General features: G+C 45.6%; 1 protein-coding gene and 1 long non-coding RNA gene across 3 annotated transcripts in view; one reads left to right on the top strand and one right to left on the bottom strand.

The window, feature by feature from the left end:
- Positions 1-26,784, top strand: part of abch1 (ATP-binding cassette, sub-family H, member 1) — a gene marked incomplete at its 5' end in the record, with an annotated part of 65,037 nt that overhangs the window by 23,883 nt on the left and 14,370 nt on the right. The window contains 11 exons of the mRNA XM_052502369.1: positions 5,997-6,071; positions 10,906-11,086; positions 11,980-12,076; positions 13,222-13,390; positions 19,623-19,723; positions 20,627-20,697; positions 21,954-22,003; positions 23,119-23,175; positions 23,625-23,695; positions 24,318-24,406; positions 25,444-25,547. Coding sequence (XP_052358329.1) covers positions 5,997-6,071; positions 10,906-11,086; positions 11,980-12,076; positions 13,222-13,390; positions 19,623-19,723; positions 20,627-20,697; positions 21,954-22,003; positions 23,119-23,175; positions 23,625-23,695; positions 24,318-24,406; positions 25,444-25,547 — 1,065 coding nt within the window. The remainder of the gene's footprint in view (positions 1-5,996; positions 6,072-10,905; positions 11,087-11,979; positions 12,077-13,221; positions 13,391-19,622; positions 19,724-20,626; positions 20,698-21,953; positions 22,004-23,118; positions 23,176-23,624; positions 23,696-24,317; positions 24,407-25,443; positions 25,548-26,784) is intronic.
- Positions 2,158-4,545, bottom strand: LOC127919026 (uncharacterized). Of its 2 annotated transcripts, none has more exons than XR_008101688.1 (3): positions 4,507-4,545; positions 2,580-3,839; positions 2,158-2,519 (listed from the first exon to the last, which is right to left on the bottom strand). It is a non-coding gene; the product is annotated as an uncharacterized LOC127919026 (long non-coding RNA). The 2 variants fall into 2 exon arrangements; XR_008101689.1 differs by having other exon boundaries at positions 2,158-3,019; positions 3,075-3,839.

Below are 26,784 nucleotides of genomic sequence, written 5' to 3'. Positions count from 1 at the left end.
TCCAGTTGTATACACTATTCCAGTTATATACACTATTCCAGTTTTATTCCAGTTATATACACCATTCCAGTTATATACACTATTCCAGTTTTATTCCAGTTATCTACACTATTCTAGTTTTATTCCAGTTATATACACTATTCCAGTTGTATACACTATTCCAGTTATATACACTATTCCAGTTATATACACTATTCCAGTTGTATACACTATTCCAGTTGTATACACTATTCCAGTTATATGCACTATTCCAGTTATATACACTATTCCAGTTATATACACTATTCCAGTTGTATACACTATTCCAGTTATATACACTATTCCAGTTATATACACAATTCCAGTTGTATACACTATTCCAGTTATATACACAATTCCAGTTGTATGGCCCTCACCATGTTCTCCATCAGACTAGTAGTGTTCATTCCCTATCCTGACTGGTTCAAAGTCTAATGCCTAGGAGCTACTGCTCTGTAAATCTACAGATTAGGTTCCTGTAAAACCTTTTTCCTGGTTTTCCTCTGAGATGTTTGTTTCTGAGCAGGCTTTTTCCTCAGCGAGGAAATGAAATGTGATAAGAGTGGTGAAGGGGACAGACATGAAGGATGTGGTACTGAGGGATGTTTTGGTCCTGTACCACATGAACTACAGTACTGAGGGATGTTTTGGTCCTGTACCACATGAACTACAGTACTGAGGGGATGTTTTGGTCCTGTACCACATGAACTACAGTACTGAGGGATGTTTTGGTCCTGTACCACATAGACCATGAACTACAGTACTGAGGATGGTACCACATGAACTACAGTACTGAGGGATGTTTTGGTCCTGTACCACATGACCATGTTTTGAACTACAGTACTGAGGGATGTTTTGGTCCTGTACCACATGAACTACAGTACTGAGGGGATGTTTTGGTCCTGTACCACATGAACTACAGTACTGAGGGATGTTTTGGTCCTGTACCACATGAACTACAGTACTGAGGGGATGTTTTGGTCCTGTACCACATGAACTACAGTACTGAGGGGATGTTTTGGTCATGTACCACATGAACTACAGTACTGAGGGGATGTTTTGGTCCTGTACCACATAGACCATGAACTACAGTACTGAGGGATGTTTTGGTCCTGTACCACATAGACCATGAACTACAGTACTGAGACCTGTACCATGACCAGATGAACAGACTACAGTACTGAGGGATGTTTTGGTCCTGTACCACATAGACCATGAACTACAGTACTGAGGATGTTTTGGTCCTGTACCACATGACCATGAACTGTACTGAGGGATGTTTTGGTCCTGTACCACATGAACTACAGACTGAACTTTTGTACTGAATACTGATTTAAGCAGATGACCTTAAACATACAGTACTTTTTGAGCAAACTGGTTGTTTAAGAACCATATGACTTGCTACAGTATTGTATTCTTAACAGATTCATGCCAGCAGATTCATGAACAGATTTCAGTACTGAATAGTTTTGGGTGCCTGTACCACATAGATTTCATGAACAGAATCTGAATACTACAGATTTACATGCCTTATTTGATTCATCTGTTAGAATAGATTTGAGAAACTGATTGTCTGAGCAGATCCATGATTAGCTGCTCATATGATTCATGAACAGATTTCATGAGCAGATTCATGAGCAGATTTCATGAACAGATTCGTAAGCTGATTCATGAACAGATTTCATGAACAGAATCATGAGCAGATTCATGAACAGATTTCGTGAGCAGATTCATGAGCAGATTTCATGAGCAGATTCATGAGCAGATTTTATGAACAGATTTCATGAGCAGATTCATGAGCAGATTTCATGAACAGATTCGTAAGCTGATTCATAAGCAGATGAAAAAAAACATACAGTAAGAATATACAGTAGATGGTCTGTAAATAACTGATGTGAATATGTACAGAAAACCAAAGGAGAAAGTCTTCACAGTATATCTGGTTATTTGCCTCAATGGGCCCTGGTCAAAAGTAGTGCACTAAATAGGGAATAGGGTGCCTTTTGGTACGCGTAATAGATGTCCTTTACAATACAGATCTAAGATCAGATTACATTTAGCCCCCATAGAGCTGTATCAATATAGGGTTGGAACATATCTGACCCTGTGTCTGAGGTATCAGTGATTAGTGGCAACTTCTGCCTACTGTATTCCACCCCCTCTGACCTATTACCACGAGACAGACATTTAGACAACTTCTGCCTACTGTATTCCCTCTGACTTATTACCACGAGACAGACATTTAGACAACTTCTGCCTACTGTATTCCACCCCCTCTGACCTATTACCACGAGACAGACATTTAGACAACTTCTGCCTACTGTATTCCCTCTGACCTATTACCACGAGACAGACATTTAGACAACTTCTGCCTACTGTATTCCCTCTGACCTATTACCACGAGACAGACATTTAGACAACTTCTGCCTACTGTATTCCCTCTGACCTATTACCACGAGACAGACATTTAGACAACTTCTGCCTACTGTATTCCCTCTGACCTATTACCACGAGACAGACATTTAGACAACTTCTGCCTACTGTATTCCATCCCCTCTGACCTATTACCACGAGACAGACATTTAGACAACTTCTGCCTACTGTATTCCCTCTGACCTATTACCACGAGACAGACATTTAGACAACTTCTGCCTACTGTATTCCCTCTGACCTATTACCACGAGACAGACATTTAGACAACTTCTACCTACTGTATTCCCTCTGACCTATTACCACGAGACAGACATTTAGACAACTTCTGCCTACTGTATTCCCTCTGACCTATTACCACGAGACAGACATTTAGACAACTTCTGCCTACTGTATTCCCTCTGACCTATTACCACGAGACAGACATTTAGACAACTTCTACCTACTGTATTCCCTCTGACCTATTACCACGAGACAGACATTTAGACAACTTCTGCCTACTGTATTCCCTCTGACCTATTACCACGAGACAGACATTTAGACAACTTCTGCCTACTGTATTCCCTCTGACCTATTACCACGAGACAGACATTTAGACAACTTCTACCTACTGTATTCCCTCTGACCTATTACCACGAGACAGACATTTAGACAACTTCTGCCTACTGTATTCCCTCTGACCTATTACCACGAGACAGACATTTAGACAACTTCTGCCTACTGTATTCCCTCTGACCTATTACCACGAGACAGACATTTAGACAACTTCTGCCTACTGTATTCCCTCTGACTTATTACCACGAGACAGACATTTAGACAACTTCTGCCTACTGTATTCCCTCCCCTCTGACCTATTACCACGAGACAGACATTTAGACAACTTCTGCCTACTGTATTCCCTCTGACTTATTACCACGAGACAGACATTTAGATCTGAGTAATTTAGCAGATGTTGTTATCCAGAGAGATGGATCAGTTCTCACTTCTCTATTCTAGCCAGTTGCATTGTCCTGCTGAACCACTAAGGCAGAAGTGAAAGTAGTGTGAAGTGCATAGTACTGTATTCTGCATTTAGCTTCTCACACTCAACACAGATCTGACTGGAAACACACTGATAAGACTCTCTATGTTCCAAATGGCACCATATCATTATTATTATTATTATAGTGCACTACCTTCTACCAGGACCCATAAGGCTCAGGTTAAAAGTAGTGCACGAAATAGGGAATAGGGTGCCAATTGGGACACAGTGGTTCCTTGTACCACCTGTGTAATGTATTCAGACTGTATTTAGGGCACATTCTATTACTACAGTGTGTTCTAGTCTACAGTTCTACCTCTGTGTTCTACACTCTTCAGTACTACCTCTGTGTTCTAGTCTACAGTTCTACCTCTGTGTTCTAGTCTACAACGCCTACTGTATTCTTCTACCTCTGTGTTCTTTACAATAGTGACTCTGGACAGTCTACAATAGCCATAAGACTTTACAATAGTGCATCTAAATCTTTTAAGGGGGTGAGTTCTACCTACCTTATTACCTCTGTGTTCTAGTCTACAGTTCTACCTCTGTGTTCTAGTCTACAGTTCTACCTCTGTGTTCTAGTCTACAGTTCTACCTCTGTGTTCTAGTCTACAGTTCTACCTCTGTGTTCTAGTCTACAGTACTACCTCTGTGTTCTAGTCTACAGTTCTACCTCTGTGTTCTAGTCTACAGTTCTACCTCTGTGTTCTACTCTACAGTTCTACCTCTGTGTTCTACTCTACAGTTCTCCCTCTGTGTTCTACTCTACAGTTCTACCTCTGTGTTCTACTCTATAGTTCTACCTCTGTGTTCTAGTCTACAGTTCTACCTCTGTGTTCTAGTCTACAGTACTACCTCTGTGTTCTAGTCTACAGTTCTACCTCTGTGTTCTAGTCTACAGTTCTACCTCTGTGTTCTAGTCTACAGTACTACCTCTGTGTTCTAGTCTACAGTTCTACCTCTGTGTTCTAGTCTACAGTTCTACCTCTGTGTTCTAGTCTACAGTTCTACCTCTGTGTTCTAGTCTACAGTTCTACCTCTGTGTTCTAGTCTACAATTCTACCTCTGTGTTCTAGTCTACAGTTCTACCTCTGTGTTCTAGTCTACAGTTCTACCTCTGTGTTCTAGTCTACAGTTCTACCTCTGTGTTCTAGTCTACAGTTCTACCTCTGTGTTCTAGTCTACAGTTCTACCTCTGTGTTCTAGTCTACAGTTCTACCTCTGTGTTCTAGTCTACAGTTCTACCTCTGTGTTCTACTCTACAGTTCTACCTCTGTGTTCTAGTCTACAGTTCTACCTCTGTGTTCTACTCTACAGTTCTACCTCTGTGTTCTACTCTACAGTTCTACCTCTGTGTTCTACTCTACAGTTCTACCTCTGTGTTCTAGTCTACAGTTCTACCTCTGTGTTCTACTCTACAGTTCTACCTCTGTGTTCTACTCTACAGTTCTACCTCTGTGTTCTACTCTACAGTTCTACCTCTGTGTTCTACTCTACAGTTCTACCTCTGTGTTATATTCATCCATAAGAACTCATGGCTTCATTATAAACACCTTGTTGGTCATCAGTTTGTCAATGGCCCAATGCAGATAACAACATCAACAAATACCTAATTAGACCTAATGCTTTCTAATAAACGGGAGAGAATGATCAAACTATTGATAACTGAGATCAGATCGTAATTTAACTGTGATTGCAAGACAAAACAGAGTTTCAATTTAAATACTTGTGAGGTAACAACAACGCTCACTAACTTAAAAATAAAACTATACTAAGACAATAACATGTAAGAGAAATAATAACCTACCTTGGTTAAATGACAGCCTGGTAAAATCAGGGTCTAATAGAAAGGAAGAAATCACTAAAAACATGTGGACAGAAATCTGTTCAGAGAGCTGAGAGACAAGGTCATCTCCAGCTACAAGGTCATCTCCAGCTACAAGGTCATCTCCAGCTACAAGGTCATCTCCAGCTACAAGGTCATCTCCAGCTACAAGGTCATCTCCAGCTAAGACAATCAACAGACAACTTCTTCATAAATGAGGTGAAAGGTGATTTGGAAAAACAGACAGCTTAACAGGAAAGACACATTTAAGGGAGATATACAACTGGAAGGTGATGGAAGATTGATAGAGGATAGCTACTCTCTAGCCACTATTTGAATCATTTCTTTATTCAGTTTACAGTGAGATCACTATGTATCACCCAATGTGGTGACTTTTTCCACAATGTTTGATATGATTCCAACGACTGAATCAGGCCCCTCCCTCAGTAGCTCCCTCAGTAGCTACACGAGAGAGAAAACCAACTAGGACATAGGTGACATGATGACTGGGCCTGAGCCTTCACCACCTGACGTTAGTGATATAATTATACCATGAGCAGATAGCTCTCCTGTCACACTAAGACCTGTCCTACAGGAACATTCTTGACTAAGGCTCTTTCTTAATCTTTCCTTGATTCCTCACATCCTCGCCTCCTTCCTCAACTCCATTGTAAATAACCCTGCTGTTTTCTATCTCTCCAGGTGGGTCTGATGAGGAATGGCCGACTGTTGGCCGAGGGACATCCAGAAACCATGATGAAACAGCACAATGCACCGGTGAGTACCCTACAACAGAGTGGACTGCTGACGGAGTAGACTGCTGACGGAGTAGACTGCTGACAGGGTGGACTGCTGACGGAGTACCCTACAACAGAGTGGACTGCTGACGGAGTAGACTGCTGACGGAGTGGACTGCTGACGGAGTAGACTGCTGACGGAGTGGACTGCTGACGGAGTAGACTGCTGACGGAGTAGACTGCTGACGGAGTGGACTGCTGACGGAGTGGACTGCTGACGGAGTAGACTGCTGACGGAGTGGACTGCTGACGGAGTGGACTGCTGACAGGTGGACTGCTGACGGAGTGGACTGCTGACGGAGTAGACTGCTGACGGTGGACTGCTGACGGAGTAGACTGCTGACGGAGTGGACTGCTGACAGGGTAGACTGCTGACGGAGTAGACTGCTGACGGGTGGACTGCTGGAGTACTACTGCTGGACGGAGTAGACTGCTGACGGAGTAGACTGACGTGGGACTGCTGACGGAGTAGACTGCTGACGGAGTAGACTGCTGACAGGGTGGACTGCTGACGGAGTAGACTGCTGACGGAGTGGACTGCTGACGGAGTAGACTGCTGACGGAGTGGACTGCTGACGGAGTGGACTGCTGACGGAGTGGACTGCTGACGGAGTAGACTGAGTGGACTGCTGACAGGATGGACTGCTGACGGAGTAGACTGCTGACGGAGTAGACTGCTGACGGGGTGGACTGCTGACGGAGTGGACTGCTGACGGAGTGGACTGCTGACAGGAGTGGACTGCTGACAGGGTGGACTGCTGACAGAGTAGACTGCTGACGGAGTGGGCTGCTGACGGAGTGGACTGAGTGGACTGCTGATGGAGTGGACTACTGACGGAGTAGACTGAGTGGACTGCTGACAGAGAGGACTACTGACGGAGTGGACTGTTGACAGGGTGGACTGCTGACAGAGTAGACTGCTGACAGAGTAGACTGCTGACAGGGTGGACTGCTGACAGAGTAGACTGCTGACAGGGTGGACTGCTGACAGAGTAGACTGCTGACGGAGTGGACTGCTGACAGAGTGGACTGGTGACGGAGTGGACTGGTGACGGAGTGGACTGCTGACGGAGTGGACTGCTGACGGAGTGGACTGCTGACGGAGTGGACTGCTGACGGAGTGGACTGCTGACAGAGTGGACTGCTGACGGAGTGGACTGCTGACGGAGTGGACTGCTGACGGAGTGGACGGAGTGGACTGCTGACGGGGTGGACTGCTGACGGAGTGGACTGCTGACGGGTGGACTGCTGACGGAGTGGACTGCTGACGGAGTGGACTGCTGACGGAGTGGACTGCTGACGGAGTGGACTGCTGACGGAGTGGACTGCTGACAGGAGTGGACTGCTGACGGAGTGGACTGCTGACGGAGTGGACTGCTGACGGAGAGTGGACTGCTGACGGAGTGGACTGCTGACGGAGTGGACTGCTGACGGAGTGCTGACGGAGTGGACTGCTGACAGAGTGGACTGCTGACGGAGTGGACTGCTGACGGAGTGGACTGCTGACGGAGTGGACTGCTGACGGAGTGGACTGCTGACAGGGTGGACTGCTGACAGAGTAGACTGCTGACGGAGTGGGCTGCTGACGGAGTGGACTGAGTGGACTGCTGATGGAGTGGACTACTGACGGAGTAGACTGAGTGGACTGCTGACAGAGAGGACTACTGACGGAGTGGACTGTTGACAGGGTGGACTGCTGACAGAGTAGACTGCTGACAGAGTAGACTGCTGACAGGGTGGACTGCTGACAGAGTAGACTGCTGACAGGGTGGACTGCTGACAGAGTAGACTGCTGACGGAGTGGACTGCTGACGGAGTGGACTGGTGACGGAGTGGACTGGTGACGGAGTGGACTGCTGACGGAGTGGACTGCTGACGGAGTGGACTGCTGACGGAGTGGACTGCTGACAGGAGTGGACTGCTGACGGAGTGGACTGCTGACGGAGTGGACTGCTGACGGGGACTGCTGATGGACTGCTGACGGAGTGGACTGCTGGACTGGAGTGGACTGCTGACGGAGTGGACTGCTGGACTGGGAGTGGACTGCTGACTGGACTGGACGGGGTGGACTGCTGACGTGGACTGCTGACAGGGTGGACTGGACGGGGTGGACTGAGTGGACTACTGGTGGACTGCTGACAGAGTGGACTGCTGACGGAGTGGACTGCTGACGGGGTGGACGGAGTGGACTGCTGACGGAGTGGACTGCTGACTGCTGACGGAGTGGACTGCTGACAGAGTGGACTGCTGACGAGTGGACTGCTGACGGGTGGACTGGACAGAGTGGACTGCTGAGTGGACTGCTGACGGAGTGGACTGCTGACAGAGTGGACTGCTGACGGGGTGGACGGAGTGGACTACTGACAGAGTGGACTGCTGACGGAGTGGACTGCTGACAGAGTTGACTGCTGACGGAGTGGACTGCTGACAGAGTGGACTACTGACGGAGTGGACTGCTGACGGAGTGGACTGCTGACGGAGTGGACTGCTGACAGAGTGGACTGCTGACGGAGTGGACTGCTGACAGAGTGGACTGCTGACAGAGTTGACTGCTGACAGAGTGGACTGCTGACAGACTGACTGCTGACGGAGTTGACTGGACTGCTGACAGAGTGGACTGCTGACAGAGTGGACTGACTGGACTGCTGATTGGACTGCTGACGGGTGGAGCTGGCGGACTGGACTGCTGACGGAGTGGACTGCTGACAGTGGACTTGACGGAGTGGACTGCTGACGGAGTGGACTGCTGACGGAGTGGACTGCTGGAGGACTGGACGGGTGGACTGGACTGCTGACTGACGGAGTACTGGACTGCTATCAGTGTTCTACGGAGTTTGTGAAGTGTTAACATGTGTTGACTGACAGAGTTGATGACTTACCAGTTTTAACTCTTGACTGGGTGGACTGCTTGCCTTTGTGTCCAGTTTATTTTTTCAGTTTGCTAACAGTAACCCTTTATCTGCTGACTAGACAACAGTAACCCTTTATCACCACTAGACAACAGTAACCCTTTATCACCACTGACAACAGTAACCCTTTATCACCACTGACACTGACAGTAACCCTTTATCACCACTAGACAGTAACCCTTTACTCACTAGACAACAGTAACCCTTTATCACCACTGACAGTAACCCTTTATCACCACTAGACAACAGTAACCCTTTATCACCACTAGACAACAGTGGACTTTATCACCACTGACAACAGTGGACCCTTTATCACCACTAGACAACAGTAACCCTTTATCTGACAACAGTAACCCTTTATCACCACTAGACAACAGTAACCCTGATCACCACTGACAACAGTAACCCTTTATCACCACTAGACAACAGTAACCCTTTATCACCACTGGACAACAGTAACCCTTTATCACCACTAGACAACAGTGGACTGCTCACCACTAGACAACAGTAACCCTGATCACCACTGGACTACAGTAACCCTTTATCACCACTGACAACTAACCCTTTATCACCAGTTAGACAACAGTAACCCTTTGTCACCACTAGACTACAGTAACCCTTTATCACCACTAGACAACAGTAACCCTGGACTGTATCACCACTAGACAACAGTAACCTTTATCACCACTAGACAACAGTAACCCTTTATCACCACTAGACAACAGTAACCCTTTATCACCACTAGACAACAGTAACCCTTTATCACCACTAGACAACAGTAACCCTTTATCACCACTAGACAACAGTAACCCTTTATCACCACTAGACAACAGTAACCCTTTATCACCACTAGACAACAGTAACCCTTTATCACCACTAGACAACAGTAACCCTTTATCACCACTAGACAACAGTAACCCTTTATCACCACTAGACAACAGTCATGTTAACTCTAACCTGTTATCACCACTAGACAACAGTAACCCTTTATCACCACTAGACAACAGTAACCCTTTATCACCACTAGACAACAGTAACCCTTTATCACCACTAGACAACAGTAACCCTTTATCACCACTAGACAACAGTAACCCTTTATCACCACTAGACAACAGTAACCCTTTATCACCACTAGACAACAGTAACCCTTTATCACCACTAGACAACAGTCCTGTTAACAGTAACCCTTTATCACCACTAGACAACAGTAACCCTTTATCACCACTAGACAACAGTAACCCTTTATCACCACTAGACAACAGTAACCCTTTATCACCACTAGACAACAGTAACCCTTTATCACCACTAGACAACAGTAACCCTTTATCACCACTAGACAACAGTCCTGTTAACAGTAACCCTTTATCACCACTAGACAACAGTAACCCTTTATCACCACTAGACAACAGTAACCCTTTATCACCACTAGACAACAGTAACCCTTTATCACCACTAGACAACAGTCCTGTTAATAGTAACCCTTTATCACCACTAGACAACAGTAACCCTTTATCACCACTAGACAACAGTAACCCTTTATCACCACTAGACAACAGTCCTGTTAACAGTAACCCTTTATCACCACTAGACAACAGTAACCCTTTATCACCACTAGACAACAGTCCTGTTAACAGTAACCCTTTATCACCACTAGACAACAGTAACCCTTTATCACCACTAGACAACAGTCCTGTTAACAGTAGCCCTACATTGACCCTATTGCCTCCTACCACCCACCCACTGTAGACTCCTTCAGCTATGTGAGACGTCTGACTGTGTTGACTGCTTTCTGTGTTGACTGCTTTCTGTGTTGACCACTGATCATATAAACCCTTGACTGTGTTATCTGTGTGTTCAATTGACTGTGTTGTCTATCTCCTCTACTGCCCCATCCACCCACTGCAGACCCTGGAGAAAGCCTTCCTGCAGCTGTGTGAGACCTCAGACCAGGTGGGCTCCAAACACAGCACCTCCCCTCTGGGCGGGGTCCTAGAGAGCAGCCAATCATTCGAGAGCGGCCGGGACGAGAGTCTACCAATCCTGGGAGCCGGATCGGGACCAGTAGAAGAGCTGCCCAAATACTCAGGTAAATGTAGGGTTGTATGGACACTACACTGTATATACTCAGGTAAATGTAGGGTTGTATAGACACTACACTGTATATACTCAGGTAAATGTAGGGTTGTATGGACACTATACTGTATATACTCAGGTAAATGTAGGGTTGTATGGACACTACACTGTATATACTCAGGTAAATGTAGGGTTGTATAGACACTACACTGTATATACTCAGGTAAATGTAGGGTTGTATGGACACTACACTGTATATACTCAGGTAAATGTAGGGTTGTATAGACACTACACTGTATATACTCAGGTAAATGTAGGGTTGTATGGACACTACACTGTATATACTCAGGTAAATGTAGGGTTGTATAGACACTACACTGTATATACTCAGGTAAATGTAGGGTTGTATGGACACTACACTGTATATACTCAGGTAAATGTAGGGTTGTATAGACACTACACTGTATATACTCAGGTAAATGTAGGGTTGTATGGACACTACACTGTATATACTCAGGTAAATGTAGGGTTGTATAGACACTACACTGTATATACTCAGGTAAATGTAGGGTTGTATGGACACTACACTGTATATACTCAGGTAAATGTAGGGTTGTATAGACACTACACTGTATATACTCAGGTAAATGTAGGGTTGTATAGACACTACACTGTATATACTCAGGTAAATGTAGGGTTGTATGGACACTATACTGTATATACTCAGGTAAATGTAGGGTTGTATGGACACTATACTGTATACACTCAGGTAAATTGCTGAACATTGCAGCTTAAACTGTGTGTGTGTGTGTGTGTGTGTGTGTGTGTGTGTGTGTGTGTGTGTGTGTGTGTGTGTGTGTGTGTGTGTGTGTGTGTGTGTGTGTGTGTGTGTGTGTGTGTGTGTAGCGGACTGGAAGGTACGAGTCAGGCATGTGATGCCAAAGTGGAGGAACATCGCAGCTCTGATTATCAAGACCACGGTGCGGATGAAGAGAATGCCAGGGTGAGGATGATGATGGTGGTGGTAGTGATGATGATAGTGATTTTGGTGGTGGTGGTGATGATGAAGGGTGGTGATGGTGGTGAGGATTATGATGGTTGTGGTGGTGATGATGATGAAGGGTGATGGTGTTTATGAGGATGATAACGATTATAATGATGGTGGTGGTGAGGATGATGATGAGGAGGAGGCAGAGGATGATGACGAAGAGGAGTAGTAGTAGAATGAGAATGAAAGATTTCCAATAGTATTTGCCCCCTTGTCTGGTATCTGTCCAGGTCCCTATTTTTCCAGTTCCTGCTGCCAGTCACCAGATCTCTCTGATGTGTCTGGTATCTGTCCAGGTCCCTGTGTTTCCAGTTCCTTCTGCCAGTCATCCAGATCTCTCTGATGTGTCTGGTATCTGTCCAGGTCCCTATGTTTCCAGTTCCTTCTGCCAGTCATCCAGATCTCTCTGATGTGTCTGGTATCTGTCCAGGTCCCTATGTTTCCAGTTCCTTCTGCCAGTCATCCAGATCTCTCTGATGTGTCTGGTATCTGTCCAGGTCCCTATGTTTCCAGTTCCTTCTGCCAGTCATCCAGATCTCTCTGATGTGTCTGGTATCTGTCCAGGTCCCTGTGTTTCCAGTTCCTTCTGCCAGTCATCCAGATCTCTCTGATGTGTCTGGTATCTGTCCAGGTCCCTGTGTTTCCAGTTCCTGCTGCCAGTCATCCAGATCTCTCTGATGTGTCTGGTATCTGTCCAGGTCCCTATGTTTCCAGTTCCTTCTGCCAGTCATGCAGATCTCTCTGATGTGTCTGGTATCTGTCCAGGTCCCTGTGTTTCCAGTTCCTTCTGCCAGTCATCCAGATCTCTCTGATGTGTCTGGTATCTGTCCAGGTCCCTATGTTTCCAGTTCCTTCTGCCAGTCATCCAGATCTCTCTGATGTGTCTGGTATCTGTCCAGGTCCCTATGTTTCCAGTTCCTTCTGCCAGTCATCCAGATCTCTCTGATGTGTCTGGTATCTGTCCAGGTCCCTATGTTTCCAGTTCCTTCTGCCAGTCATCCAGATCTCTCTGATGTGTCTGGTATCTGTCCAGGTCCCTATGTTTCCAGTTCCTTCTGCCAGTCATCCAGATCTCTCTGATGTGTCTGGTATCTGTCCAGGTCCCTATGTTTCCAGTTCCTTCTGCCAGTCATCCAGATCTCTCTGATGTGTCTGTGTATCGGAGGAGACCCCAAAGAAATACAGGTGGCTGTGGTCAACAATGAGACCTCTTCCAGCTCCTATAGCCAATCCCTGCTCTCCTTCCTGGACAACTCCAGCGTGCAACAGGTACTGGACCAATCAACTGGGTGGCATTCATTATTGCATACCGTAGCAAAGCGTTTTGCCACGGAAAAGGAAAAACAAGCATTTCTTATTGGACAAGTTCAGGTAGTCCCTCCCTGTTTCAGTCTGGAGGCAAACTAAATGTCCGTTTGTTAGGTATTATGGGGTCAGACAGAGTTTGTTGTGGAGGAGGGGCACGACCTAAAAGAGGAAGTAAGAAGAGTTACACTCTACACTCAGTCCCTGTTTACCTCTAGGTAGCTGGTTTCACTTCTGGAGGAGGGGCACGACCTAAAAGAGGAAGTAAGAAGAGTTAAACTGTGTGTCTGTACACTCAGTCTGTTTACCTCCAAGGAAAAGCACGTAGGCTAGCTGGTTTCACTTCTGCTCTGTGCTGTGTGTCTTTAAAGCACGTCATTCTGTGTGTCTGTACAAAACACGTTCATGTGCTGTGTGTCTGTACAGAAACAAGCCAAGGAAAAGCACGTTCATGTGCTGTGTGTCTGTACAGAAACAAGCCAAGGAAAAGCACGTTCATGTGCTGTGTGTCTGTACAGAAACAAGCCAAGGAAAAGCACGTTCATGTGCTGTGTGTCTGTACAGAAACAAGCCAAGGAAAAGCACGTTCATGTGCTGTGTGTCTGTACAGAAACAAGCCAAGGAAAAGCACGTTCATGTGCTGTGTGTCTGTACAGAAACAAGCCAAGGAAAAGCACGTTCATGTGCTGTGTGTCTGTACAGAAACAAGCCAAGGAAAAGCACGTTCATGTGCTGTGTGTCTGTACAGAAACAAGCCAAGGAAAAGCACGTTCATGTGCTGTGTGTCTGTACAGAAACAAGCCAAGGACTTGTGTGTTTTGTTATTACAGTACGGCGAAACAGTTTGAGTATCTACCACACTGTCCTCCTGGTCAAAATCCCGTGAGCAAAATTACGTCTAAAAGATGTATAGAGTACCACATTATGAGTCATAATACCCATAAAACCTAGCGGTCAAACAGGGAAATGGTTCCAATCATTTTTCCACCATTCATTTTTCCCATAGTGGATTTTAGAAACACTTCGAATAAGGGCTGTGTTTCGTGTATTCTTACCCTGGGGTGACGTTTTGATAACTGTGTAAATATCTTTAGGACTTAAAAAAAAGAAATGTAACCTTTATTTAAACAAGGTGCATTTTTTCTTGCTTTGACTGTGATGTGTGATTGTTTATGTACCTTAGTTGAATGCTCTGACTGAAAGTCTCTCTGGATAAGAGCGTCTGCTGAATTACCAAAATGGAAATCTGAAAATGAACATTATTCTAATGAGCTCCGCCCCCAAATAAAAACCACATTTGATTGGTCTGAACCGGACCAAATCTTAACCAATTATAATGTCTGTTTCACAAGTTTGGACAGTACAATAGAGTACAGTGCAGTGCTGTACAGTACACTTTTTTTGGGACCAAATTGAGGCTGGACCAGATGTGTTTGGACGTTGAAATTAAGGCGTGTACAGAGGTGACCAGAAAACGTTGTCTGTGGTTGTTGAAATCAAAGCCAGGGCAGACGGACCAAATTTCAACATCATTTCAACATCAATGGACAAAGGCATTGGACCCTGCTCACTGGGAAGTAGTCCACTATATGGAGGAATAGGGTGTAACACTGTCCTGCTGGTCAGACTTAGTCCACTAGATGGAGGAATAGGGTGTAACACTGTCCTGCTGGTCAGACTTAGTCCACTAGATGGAGGAATAGGGTGTAACACTGTCCTCCTGGTCAGACTTAGTCCACTAGATGGAGGAATAGGGTGTAACACTGTCCTGCTGGTCAGACTTAGTCCACTAGATGGAGGAATAGGGTGTAACACTGTCCTCCTGGTCAGACTTAGTCCACTAGATGGAGGAATAGGGTGTAACACTGTCCTGCTGGTCAGACTTAGTCCACTAGATGGAGGAATAGGGTGTAACACTGTCCTGCTGGTCAGACTTAGTCCACTAGATGGAGGAATAGGGTGTAACACTGTCCTCCTGGTCAGACTTAGTCCACTATATGGAGGAATAGGGTGTAACACTGTCCTGCTGGTCAGTTAGTCCACTAGATGGAGGAATAGGGTGTAACACTGTCCCCCTGGTCAGACTTAGTCCACTAGATAGAGGAATAGGGTGTAACACTGTCCTGCTGGTCAGACTTAGTCCACTAGATGGAGGAATAGGGTGTAACACTGTCCTCCTGGTCAGACTTAGTCCACTAAATGGAGGAATAGGGTGTAACACTGTCCTGCTGGTCAGACTTAGTCCACTAGATGGAGGAATAGGGTGTAACACTGTCCTGCTGGTCAGACTTAGTCCACTAGATGGAGGAATAGGGTGTAACACTGTCCTGCTGGTCAGACTTAGTCCACTAGATGGAGGAATAGGGTGTAACACTGTCCTGCTGGTCAGACTTAGTCCACTAGATGGAGGAATAGGGTGTAACACTGTCCTCCTGGTCAGACTTAGTCCACTAGATGGAGGAATAGGGTGTAACACTGTCCTCCTGGTCAGACTTAGTCCACTATATGGAGGAATAGGGTGTAACACTGTCCTCCTGGTCAGACTTAATCCACTAGACGGAGGAATAGGGTGTAACACTGTCCTCCTGGTCAGACTTAGTCCACTAGATGGAGGAATAGGGTGTAACATTGTCCTCCTGGTCAGACTTAGTCCACTAGATGGAGGAATAGGGTGTAACACTGTCCTCCTGGTCAGACTTAGTCCACTAGATGGAGGAATAGGGTGTAACACTGTCCTCCTGGTCAGACTTAGTCCACTAGATGGAGGAATAGGGTGTAACATTGTCCTCCTGGTCAGACTTAGTCCACTAGATGGAGGAATAGGGTGTAACATTGTCCTCCTGGTCAGACTTAGTCCACTAGATGGAGGAATAGGGTGTAACACTGTCCTCCTGGTCAGACTTAGTCCACTATATGGAGGAATAGGGTGTAACACTGTCCTGCTGGTCAGACTTAGTCCACTAGATGGAGGAATAGGGTGTAACACTGTCCTGCTGGTCAGACTTAGTCCACTAAATGGAGGAATAGGGTGTAACACTGTTCTGCTGGTCAGACTTAGTCCACTAGATGGAGGAATAGGGTGTAACACTGTCCTCCTGGTCAGACTTAGTCCACTAGATGGAGGAATAGGGTGTAACACTGTTCTGCTGGTCAGACTTAGTCCACTAGATGGAGGAATAGGGTGTAACACTGTCCTGCTGGTCAGACTTAGTCCACTAGATGGAGGAATAGGGTGTAACACTGTCCTCCTGGTCAGACTTAGTCCACTAAATGGAGGAATAGGGTGTAACACTGTCCTGCTGGTCAGACTTAGTCCACTAGATGGAGGAATAGGGTGTAACACTGTCCTGCTGGTCAGACTTAGTCCACTAGATGGAGGAATAGGGTGTAACACTGTCCTGCTGGTCAGACTTAGTCCACTAGATGGAGGAATAGGGTGTAACACTGTCCTGCTGGTCAGACTTAGTCCACTAGATGGAGGAATAGGGTGTAACACTGTCCTCCTGGTCAGACTTAGTCCACTAGATGGTGGAATAGGGTGTAACACTGTCCTGCTGGTCAGACTTAGTCCACTAGATGGAGGAATAGGGTGTAACACTGTCCTCCTGGTCAGACTTAGTCCACTAGATGGAGGAATAGGGTGTAACACTGTCCTGCTGGTCAGACTTAGTCCACTAGATGGAGGAATAGGGTGTAACACTGTCCTGCTGGTCAGACTTAGTCCACTAGATGGAGGAATAGGGTGTAACACTGTCCTCCTGGTCAGACTTAGTCCACTATATGGAGGAATAGGGTGTAACACTGTCCTGCTGGTCAGTTAGTCCACTAGATGGAGGAATAGGGTGTAACACTGTCCCCCTGGTCAGACTTAGTCCACTAGATAGAGGAATAGGGTGTAACACTGTCCTGCTGGTCAGACTTAGTCCACTAGATGGAGGAATAGGGTGTAACACTGTCCTCCTGGTCAGACTTAGTCCACTAAATGGAGGAATAGGGTGTAACACTGTCCTGCTGGTCAGACTTAGTCCACTAGATGGAGGAATAGGGTGTAACACTGTCCTGCTGGTCAGACTTAGTCCACTAGATGGAGGAATAGGGTGTAACACTGTCCTGCTGGTCAGACTTAGTCCACTAGATGGAGGAATAGGGTGTAACACTGTCCTGCTGGTCAGACTTAGTCCACTAGATGGAGGAATAGGGTGTAACACTGTCCTCCTGGTCAGACTTAGTCCACTAGATGGAGGAATAGGGTGTAACACTGTCCTCCTGGTCAGACTTAGTCCACTATATGGAGGAATAGGGTGTAACACTGTCCTCCTGGTCAGACTTAGTCCACTAGACGGAGGAATAGGGTGTAACACTGTCCTCCTGGTCAGACTTAGTCCACTAGATGGAGGAATAGGGTGTAACATTGTCCTCCTGGTCAGACTTAGTCCACTAGATGGAGGAATAGGGTGTAACACTGTCCTCCTGGTCAGACTTAGTCCACTAGATGGAGGAATAGGGTGTAACACTGTCCTCCTGGTCAGACTTAGTCCACTAGATGGAGGAATAGGGTGTAACATTGTCCTCCTGGTCAGACTTAGTCCACTAGATGGAGGAATAGGGTGTAACATTGTCCTCCTGGTCAGACTTAGTCCACTAGATGGAGGAATAGGGTGTAACACTGTCCTCCTGGTCAGACTTAGTCCACTATATGGAGGAATAGGGTGTAACACTGTTCTGCTGGTCAGACTTAGTCCACTAGATGGAGGAATAGGGTGTAACACTGTCCTGCTGGTCAGACTTAGTCCACTAGATGGAGGAATAGGGTGTAACACTGTCCTCCTGGTCAGACTTAGTCCACTAAATGGAGGAATAGGGTGTAACACTGTCCTGCTGGTCAGACTTAGTCCACTAGATGGAGGAATAGGGTGTAACACTGTCCTGCTGGTCAGACTTAGTCCACTAGATGGAGGAATAGGGTGTAACACTGTCCTGCTGGTCAGACTTAGTCCACTAGATGGAGGAATAGGGTGTAACACTGTCCTCCTGGTCAGACTTAGTCCACTAGATGGAGGAATAGGGTGTAACACTGTCCTGCTGGTCAGACTTAGTCCACTAGATGGAGGAATAGGGTGTAACACTGTCCTGCTGGTCAGACTTAGTCCACTAAATGGAGGAATAGTGTGTAACACTGTTCTGCTGGTCAGACTTAGTCCACTAGATGGAGGAATAGGGTGTAACACTGTCCTCCTGATCAGACTTAGTCCACTATATGGAGGAATAGGGTGTAACACTGTCCTCCTGGTCAGACTTAGTCCACTAGATGGAGGAATAGGGTGTAACACTGTCCTCCTGGTCAGACTTAGTCCACTAGATGGAGGAATAGGGTGTAACATTGTCCTCCTGGTCAGACTTAGTCCACTATATGGAGGAATAGGGTGTAACATTGTCCTCCTGGTCATACTTAGTCCACTAGATGGAGGAATAGGGTGTAACATTGTCCTCCTGGTCAGACTTAGTCCACTAGATGGAGGAATAGGGTGTAACATTGTCCTCCTGGTCATACTTAGTCCACTAGATGGAGGAATAGGGTGTAACATTGTCCTCCTGGTCAGACTTAGTCCACTAGATGGAGGAATAGGGTGTAACACTGTCCTCCTGGTCAGACTTAGTCCACTAGATGGAGGAATAGGGTGTAACATTGTCCTCCTGGTCAGACTTAGTCCACTATATGGAGGAATAGGGTGTAACATTGTCCTCCTGGTCATACTTAGTCCACTAGATGGAGGAATAGGGTGTAACATTGTCCTCCTGGTCAGACTTAGTCCACTAGATGGAGGAATAGGGTGTAACATTGTCCTCCTGGTCATACTTAGTCCACTAGATGGAGGAATAGGGTGTAACATTGTCCTCCTGGTCAGACTTAGTCCACTATATGGAGGAATAGGGTGTAACACTGTCCTCCTGGTCAGACTTAGTCCACTAGATGGAGGAATAGGGTGTAACATTGTCCTCCTGGTCATACTTAGTCCACTAGATGGAGGAATAGGGTGTAACACTGTCCTCCTGGTCCGACTTAGTCCACTAGATGGAGGAATAGGGTGTAACACTGTCCTCCTGGTCAGACTTAGTCCACTAGATGGAGGAAAAGGGTGTAATTTAAGAACTAGCTATAGTCACTGATGGTGTCCCCTGTCCCTCCCTGCCCTAGGTGAACCTGTCCCATGCTGAGGCTTTTGCAGGGGCCTATAACGGAGAGTACTGGGCCGTCATCGGGTTTGGAAAGAATTTTACCAGCTACCTGACCAAGAGGTGAGACCTACCTCTGGACCTGTCTCTAGTCTAGTCTCATCTTCTTACCTTGTTCTTCTCTTCTCTTCTCTTCTCTTCTCTTCTCTTCTCTTCTCTTCTCCTGTCTTCTCTTCTGTTGATTTAATCAATTTTACAATAAGGCTGTAACGTAACAAAATGTAGAAAAAGAGAAGGGGTCTGAATAGTTTACCAAACGCACTGTAATGTTGCCAAGCAATAAAGTACTCATTTCTGTTCTGTGGTGTGTGTTGTATTATACAGGATCCTTACTGTATCATGTCTCTGTGGTGTGTGTTGTGTTATACAGGATCCTTACTGTATCATGTCTCTGTGGTGTGTGTTGTGTTATACAGGATCCTTACTGTATCATGTCTCTGTGGTGTGTGTTGTGTTATACAGGATCCTTACTGTATCATGTCTCTGTGGTGTGTTATACAGGATCCTTACTGTATCATGTCTCTGTGGTGTGTGTTGTATTATACAGGATCCTTACTGTATCATGTCTCTGTGGTGTGTTATACAGGATCCTTACTGTATCATGTCTCTGTGGTGTGTGTTGTATTATACAGGATCCTTACTGTATCATGTCTCTGTGGTGTTATACAGTGTTCATGTCTCTGTGGTGTGTGTTGTATTATACCTTAGTATCATGTCTCTGTGGTGTGTGTTGTATTATACAGGATCCTTACTGTATCATGTCTCTGTGGTGTGTGTTGTGTTATACAGGATCCTTACTGTATTATGTCTCTGTGGTGTGTGTTGTGTTATACAGGATCCTTACTGTATCATGTCTCTGTGGTGTGTGTTGTATTATACAGGATCCTTACTGTATCATGTCTCTGTGGTGTGTGTTGTGTTATACAGGATCCTTACTGTATTATGTCTCTGTGGTGTGTTATACAGGATGATCCAGAGGCAGGTCTCTAAGGAGGTGGTGGATGGAGGGTCGGTGCACGTCTGGTTGGACCTGACCAGTAAGCTTTCACTCCGCAGTCTGTTGGCATGTGACAGTGTTCCAGAATGTACCTTCAAATAGAGTAGAATATAATACTGCTAGAATAGAATAGATCTGAATAGAATAGAACACTGTTAGAATATAATATAATGCCGATAGAATATATCTGAATAGAATATAACACTGTTAGAATAGAATGCCATAGAATAGATCTGAATAGAACACTGTTAGAATAGATCTGAATAGAATAGAACACTGTTAGAATATAATATAATGCCGATAGAATAGATCTGAATAGAATAGAACACTGTTAGAATAGAATGCCATAGAATATATCTGAATAGAATAGAACACTGTTAGAATAGAATGCCATAGAATAGATCTGAATAGAACACTGTTAGAATAGATCTGAATATAATAGAACACTGTTAGAATATAATATAATGCCGATAGAATAGATCTGAATAGAATAGAACACTGTTAGAATAGAATGCAATAGAATAGATCTGAATAGAATAGAACACTGTTAGAATATAATATAATGCCGATAGAATATATCTGAATAGAATAGAACACTGTTAGAATAGAATAGATTTGAATAGAATAGAACACTGTTAGAATATAATGCCATAGAATAGATCTGAATAGAATAGAACACTGTTAGAATAGAATGCAATAGAATAGATCTGAATAGAATAGAACACTGTTAGAATATAATATAATGCCGATAGAATAGATCTGAATAGAATAGAACACTGTTAGAATAGAATGCCATAGAATATATCTGAATATAATAGAACACTGTTAGAATAGAATGCCATAGAATAGATCTGAATAGAATAGAACACTGTTAGAATAGAATAGATCTGAATAGAATAGAACACTGTTAGTAAGCTTTCACTCCGCAGTCTGTTGGCATGTGACAATGTGTGAAAGAATTCACCCTCAAAGAGACTAGAGTAGAATTATAATAGAATACTGGTACAATACAATACAATACAATACAATACAATACAATACAATACAATACAATACAATACAATGGAATAGATACGTTGTGTGTGGAAATGACCACTAGGTGGTAGTGTAACTGTGTGGGTCTTCTGAATGATGGTTTATATGATGGAGATTGGAAAAGGCATTTTAATGATGATTCATCTTGAGACGTTTTTTTAATGTTTATTAAATTGATCAATCAAAAGTGTTTTTTTCAAGCGATAATAGACTTGATAATGATGCCATTGTTTTCACCTCGTAGTGTGTTTTTGTCACCAGATCAACAGATCGCCATGATGCTTCAGAAGAAACTAGCAGATGCCTTTGAGGTACAACCAGAGTTCCCTGTTGTTTGTTTAATGGCGCCGTCCGGCTTTCAAAACCTTACTCATACAGATGATATCTTTATCTAGTGTAATACACACTGACTGCATGGCAACAGGGTCTTTCTCTTTTCTACTCATCTGGACTGTTGAGGTGCAGCCCAGCTGTTGAAGTAGCTTGTTCAGACTGTTGAGGTGCAGCCCAGCTATTGAAGTAGCGTGTTCAGACTGTTGAGGTGCAGCCCAGCTGTTGAAGTAGCTTGTTCAGACTGTTGAGATGCAGCCCAGCTGTTGAAGTAGCTTGTTCAGACTGTTGAGATGCAGCCCAGCTGTTGAAGTAGCTTGTTCAGACTGTTGAGATGCAGCCCAGCTGTTGAAGTAGCGTGTTCAGACTGTTGAGATGCAGCCCAGCTGTTGAAGTAGCGTGTTCAGACTGTTGAGATGCAGCCCAGCTGTTGAAGTAGCGTGTTCAGACTGTTGAGATGCAGCCCAGCTGTTGAAGTAGCTTGTTCAGACTGTTGAGTTGCAGCCCAGCTGTTGAAGTAGCTTGTTCAGACTGTTGAGATGTAGCCCAGCTATTGAAGTAGCGTGTTCAGACTGTTGAGATGTAGCCCAGCTATTGAAGTAGCTTGTTCAGACTGTTGAGGTGCAGCCTAGCTGTTGAAGTAGCTTGTTCAGACTGTTGAGTTGCAGCCCAGCTGTTGAAGTAGCTTGTTCAGACTGTTGAGATGTAGCCCAGCTATTGAAGTAGCGTGTTCAGACTGTTGAGATGTAGCCCAGCTATTGAAGTAGCTTGTTCAGACTGTTGAGGTGCAGCCTAGCTGTTGAAGTAGCTTGTTCAGACTGTTGAGTTGCAGCCCAGCTGTTGAAGTAGCGTGTTCAGACTGTTGAGATGTAGCCCAGCTATTGAAGTAGCGTGTTCAGACTGTTGAGATGCAGCCTAGCTGTTGAAGTAGCTTGTTCAGACTGTTGAGTTGCAGCCCAGCTGTTGAAGTAGCTTGTTCAGACTGTTGAGATGTAGCCCAGCTATTGAAGTAGCGTGTTCAGACTGTTGAGATGCAGCCCAGCTGTTGATAAAGATACATCCAGTAGTGAAGTGAAACAGTCTGTTCCCTCCTCAGGACTTCGTCCAGTATAAGATGGGGAGCATGTCTTACCTGGTCTCTCTTCCTGTCAAGGTAGGACAACAATAACCCCTTAAAACACTCACTGCACCCTTAAAGGCACCCTATTCCCATAAGGCTCTGGTCAAAAGTAGTGCACTATGTAGGGAATAGGGTGCTATTTGGGGATCACACTCTGTTGATAGTATTTTGCCATCCCCATCCACTAGCCTTGATGCTAACCTAGCTTCCTTATGCTATAGCAACATCTTGCCAAGACCATTGATTCTGACGAGGGCCATTGAAGGTTGAAACGTCATGATTTTAACTCAAATTAGATTAAGTATGAAGTTCTTAAATGTGAGCGAGAGTCGCACCTATTCCCTCTGAAAGACTGTGATGTAGCCTGTGTTATTGAATGTATAACCATGGTCCGTTCCACTTGTCCCTGATCAATACACAGATGCACACTGGGAGGAAAATATTCAACTGACTATTTCTCTTTGTCACGTTTCTCTTTCCAGTTTGAGGAGCCCATCTATGGCAGCATGAACTCAGACTTCACCACGTTTGTGACGCCAGGAGCCGTTCTGAGGTAGAGATTCAGTCCACGTCTGAACCTAGTCAGCTTTACTGAGACGAAGCTGTAGTTCTCTCTTTATCCTCTCTTTTCCTCCTTTCCTTGTCTCTCATATTTCCCCCTCCCTTCTGCTCTCTCTCCCCCCTCCCTTCTCTCTCTCCCCCCTCCCTTTGCTCTCTCCCCCTCCCTTCTCTCTCTCCCCCTCCCTTCTCTCTCTTACCCTCCCTTCTTTCTCCCCCTCCTCTCTCTCCCCCTCCCTTCTCTCTCTGCCCCTCCCCACTCTCACCCTTCATTCTCTCTCTCACACTCCCTTCTCTCTCTCACCCTCCCTTCTCTCTCCCCCCTCCCTCCTTCTCTCTCCCCCCTCCCTCCTTCTCTCTCCCCTCATTCTCTCCCTTCCCTTCTCTCTCTTACCCTCCCTTCTCTCTCTGCCCCTCCCCCCTCTCACCCTTCTTTCTCTCTCTCACACTCCCTTCTCTCTCCCTCCCTTCTCTCTCCCCCCTCCCTCCTTCTCTCTCCCCCCTCCCTCCTTCTCTCTCCCCTCATTCTCTCCCTTCCCTTCTTCTATCTCTCCTGCACACCTTCTCTCTCCCCCTCCCTTCTCCCTCATTCTTCCCTCCCTTCTCTCTCTACACAGCATCACGTTCTACCTGGCAGTGGGCTTGACGGCTCTGTCCTTCGTGATAGAGAGGAAGGAGGGACTAATGGACAGGTGCTGGGTTGCAGGTAAGAGGTTCATTAAGTGGATAACAGACTGTGTTCCAAATGGCACCCTATAATACCCTATTTAGTGCACTACTGTTGACAAGGGCCCAAGTGTCCCCAATGCCACCCTGTTATCTATATAGCGCACCGGACAAAACTAGTGCACTATATAGCCCCGGGGTATTCAACTCTTACCCTGCTGGTTTTCTGTTCTACCTGATCATTAATATCACCCACCTGGTGTCCCAGGTCTAAACCAGTCCCTGATTAGAGGGGAATCACCCACCTGTTGTCCCAGGTCTAAATCAGTCCCTGATTAGAGGGGAATCACCCACCTGGTGTCCCAGGTCTAAATCAGTCCCTGATTAGAGGGGAATCACCCACCTGGTGTCCCAGGTCAAAATCAGTCCCTGATTAGAGTGGAATCACCCACCTGGTGTCCCAGGTCTAAATCAGTCCCTGATTAGAGGGGAACAATGACAAAACACAGTGGAACTGGCTTGGATATAGGGAATATGGTTCCATTTTTAAATGCATTGACAGTTTGTGGTCATTATCTGTGTAGTGACCAGTACAGACCACTAGGGGGAGGTGGATTATCCTGACCAATAATCAGAAGATCTGGTTAAAATCACCATGGGCCATTTTGTCAGAACATTAAATGATCTTCTCCCCACCTTCTTCTTCCTTTTCTCCTGTCCCACTATTATCTCCCTCTCTCTCTCCCTCCCTTTCTCCTCTCCCCTCTATTTCACTCTCTCCTTTGTTCTCTCTCTCGCTGTCTCCTCTCCCTCTCTCTCTTTCCCTCTATTTCACTCTCTCCTTCGTTCTCTCTCTCCCTGTCTCCTCTCTCTCTCCCTCCCTTTCTCCTCTCCTCTATTTAACTCTCTCCTTCATTCTCTCTCCCTCCCTTTCTCCTCCTCTATTTAACTCTCTCCTTCGTTCTCTCTCTCTCTGTCTCCTCTCTCTCTCTCTCCCTCCCTTTCTCCTCTCCTCTATTTCACTCTCTCCTTCGTTCTCCTTCGTTCTCCTTCTCTCTGTCTCCTCTCTCTCTCCAGGTGTTAGTTCGTTGGAGACTGTGCTGGCCCATCTCATCTCCCAGCTGTTTGTCATCAGCATCCAGGTCATTCTACTACTGCTCTTAATGCTGCTCGTCTTCAAGGTAACACACACACACACGTAGACACACACACATACAAACACACACACACACACACACACACACACACACACACACACACACACACACACACACACACACACACACACAAGCACACACACACAGACACACACACACACACACACACACACACACACACACACACACACACACACACACACACACACACACACACACACACACACACACACACACACACACACACACACACACACACACACACACACACACAAGCACACAGACACACACACACATACACAGCAGCCTCCATCCGTCTTCATCAGCAAGGCTTATCATGACTCCTGAATGATTGAACATCCCTGTCTCATGTTCACTTCCCTGTGCCACTGGTGTTGTAGACACACTGAGCAGCACGGTGTGACTGTGGAGATGTATATATGGTGTTGTAAACACACTGAGCAGCACGGTGTGACTGTGGAGATGTATATATGGTGTTGTAAACACACTGAGCAGCACGGTGTGACTGTGGAGATGTATATATTGTGTTGTACACACACTGAGCAGCACGGTGTGACTGTGGAGATGTATATATTGTGTTGTACACACACTGAGCAGCACGGTGTGACTGTGGAGATGTATATATGGTGTTGTACTGAGCAGCAGGTGTGACTGTGGAGATGTATATATGGTGTTGTAGACACACTGAGCAGCACGGTGTGACTGTGGAGATGTATATATTGTGTTGTAAACACACTGAGCAGCACGGTGTGACTGTGGAGATGTATATATTGTGTTGTACACACACTGAGCAGCACGGTGTGACTGTGGAGATGTATATATTGTGTTGTACACACACTGAGCAGCACGGTGTGACTGTGGAGATGTATATATGGTGTTGTAAACACACTGAGCAGCACGGTGTGACTGTGGAGATGTATATATGGTGTTGTAAACACACTGAGCAGCACGGTGTGACTGTGGAGATGTATATATTGTGTTGTAAACACACTGAGCAGCACGGTGTGACTGTGGAGATGTATATATGGTGTTGTAAACACACTGAGCAGCACGGTGTGACTGTGGAGATGTATATATGGTGTTGTAAACACACTGAGCAGCACGGTGTGACTGTGGAGATGTATATATTGTGTTGTAAACACACTGAGCAGCACGGTGTGACTGTGAAGATGTATATATTGTGTTGTAAACACACTGAGCAGCACGGTGTGACTGTGGAGATGTATATATGGTGTTGTAA

Source organism: Oncorhynchus keta, unplaced genomic scaffold (assembly GCF_023373465.1).
Source record: "Oncorhynchus keta strain PuntledgeMale-10-30-2019 unplaced genomic scaffold, Oket_V2 Un_contig_15569_pilon_pilon, whole genome shotgun sequence".
In the NCBI taxonomy this organism is placed as follows: Eukaryota; Metazoa; Chordata; class Actinopteri; order Salmoniformes; family Salmonidae; genus Oncorhynchus; species Oncorhynchus keta.
Note: the sequence above shows the minus strand (reverse complement) of the source record. Positions and strands in the feature narration are given on the sequence as shown.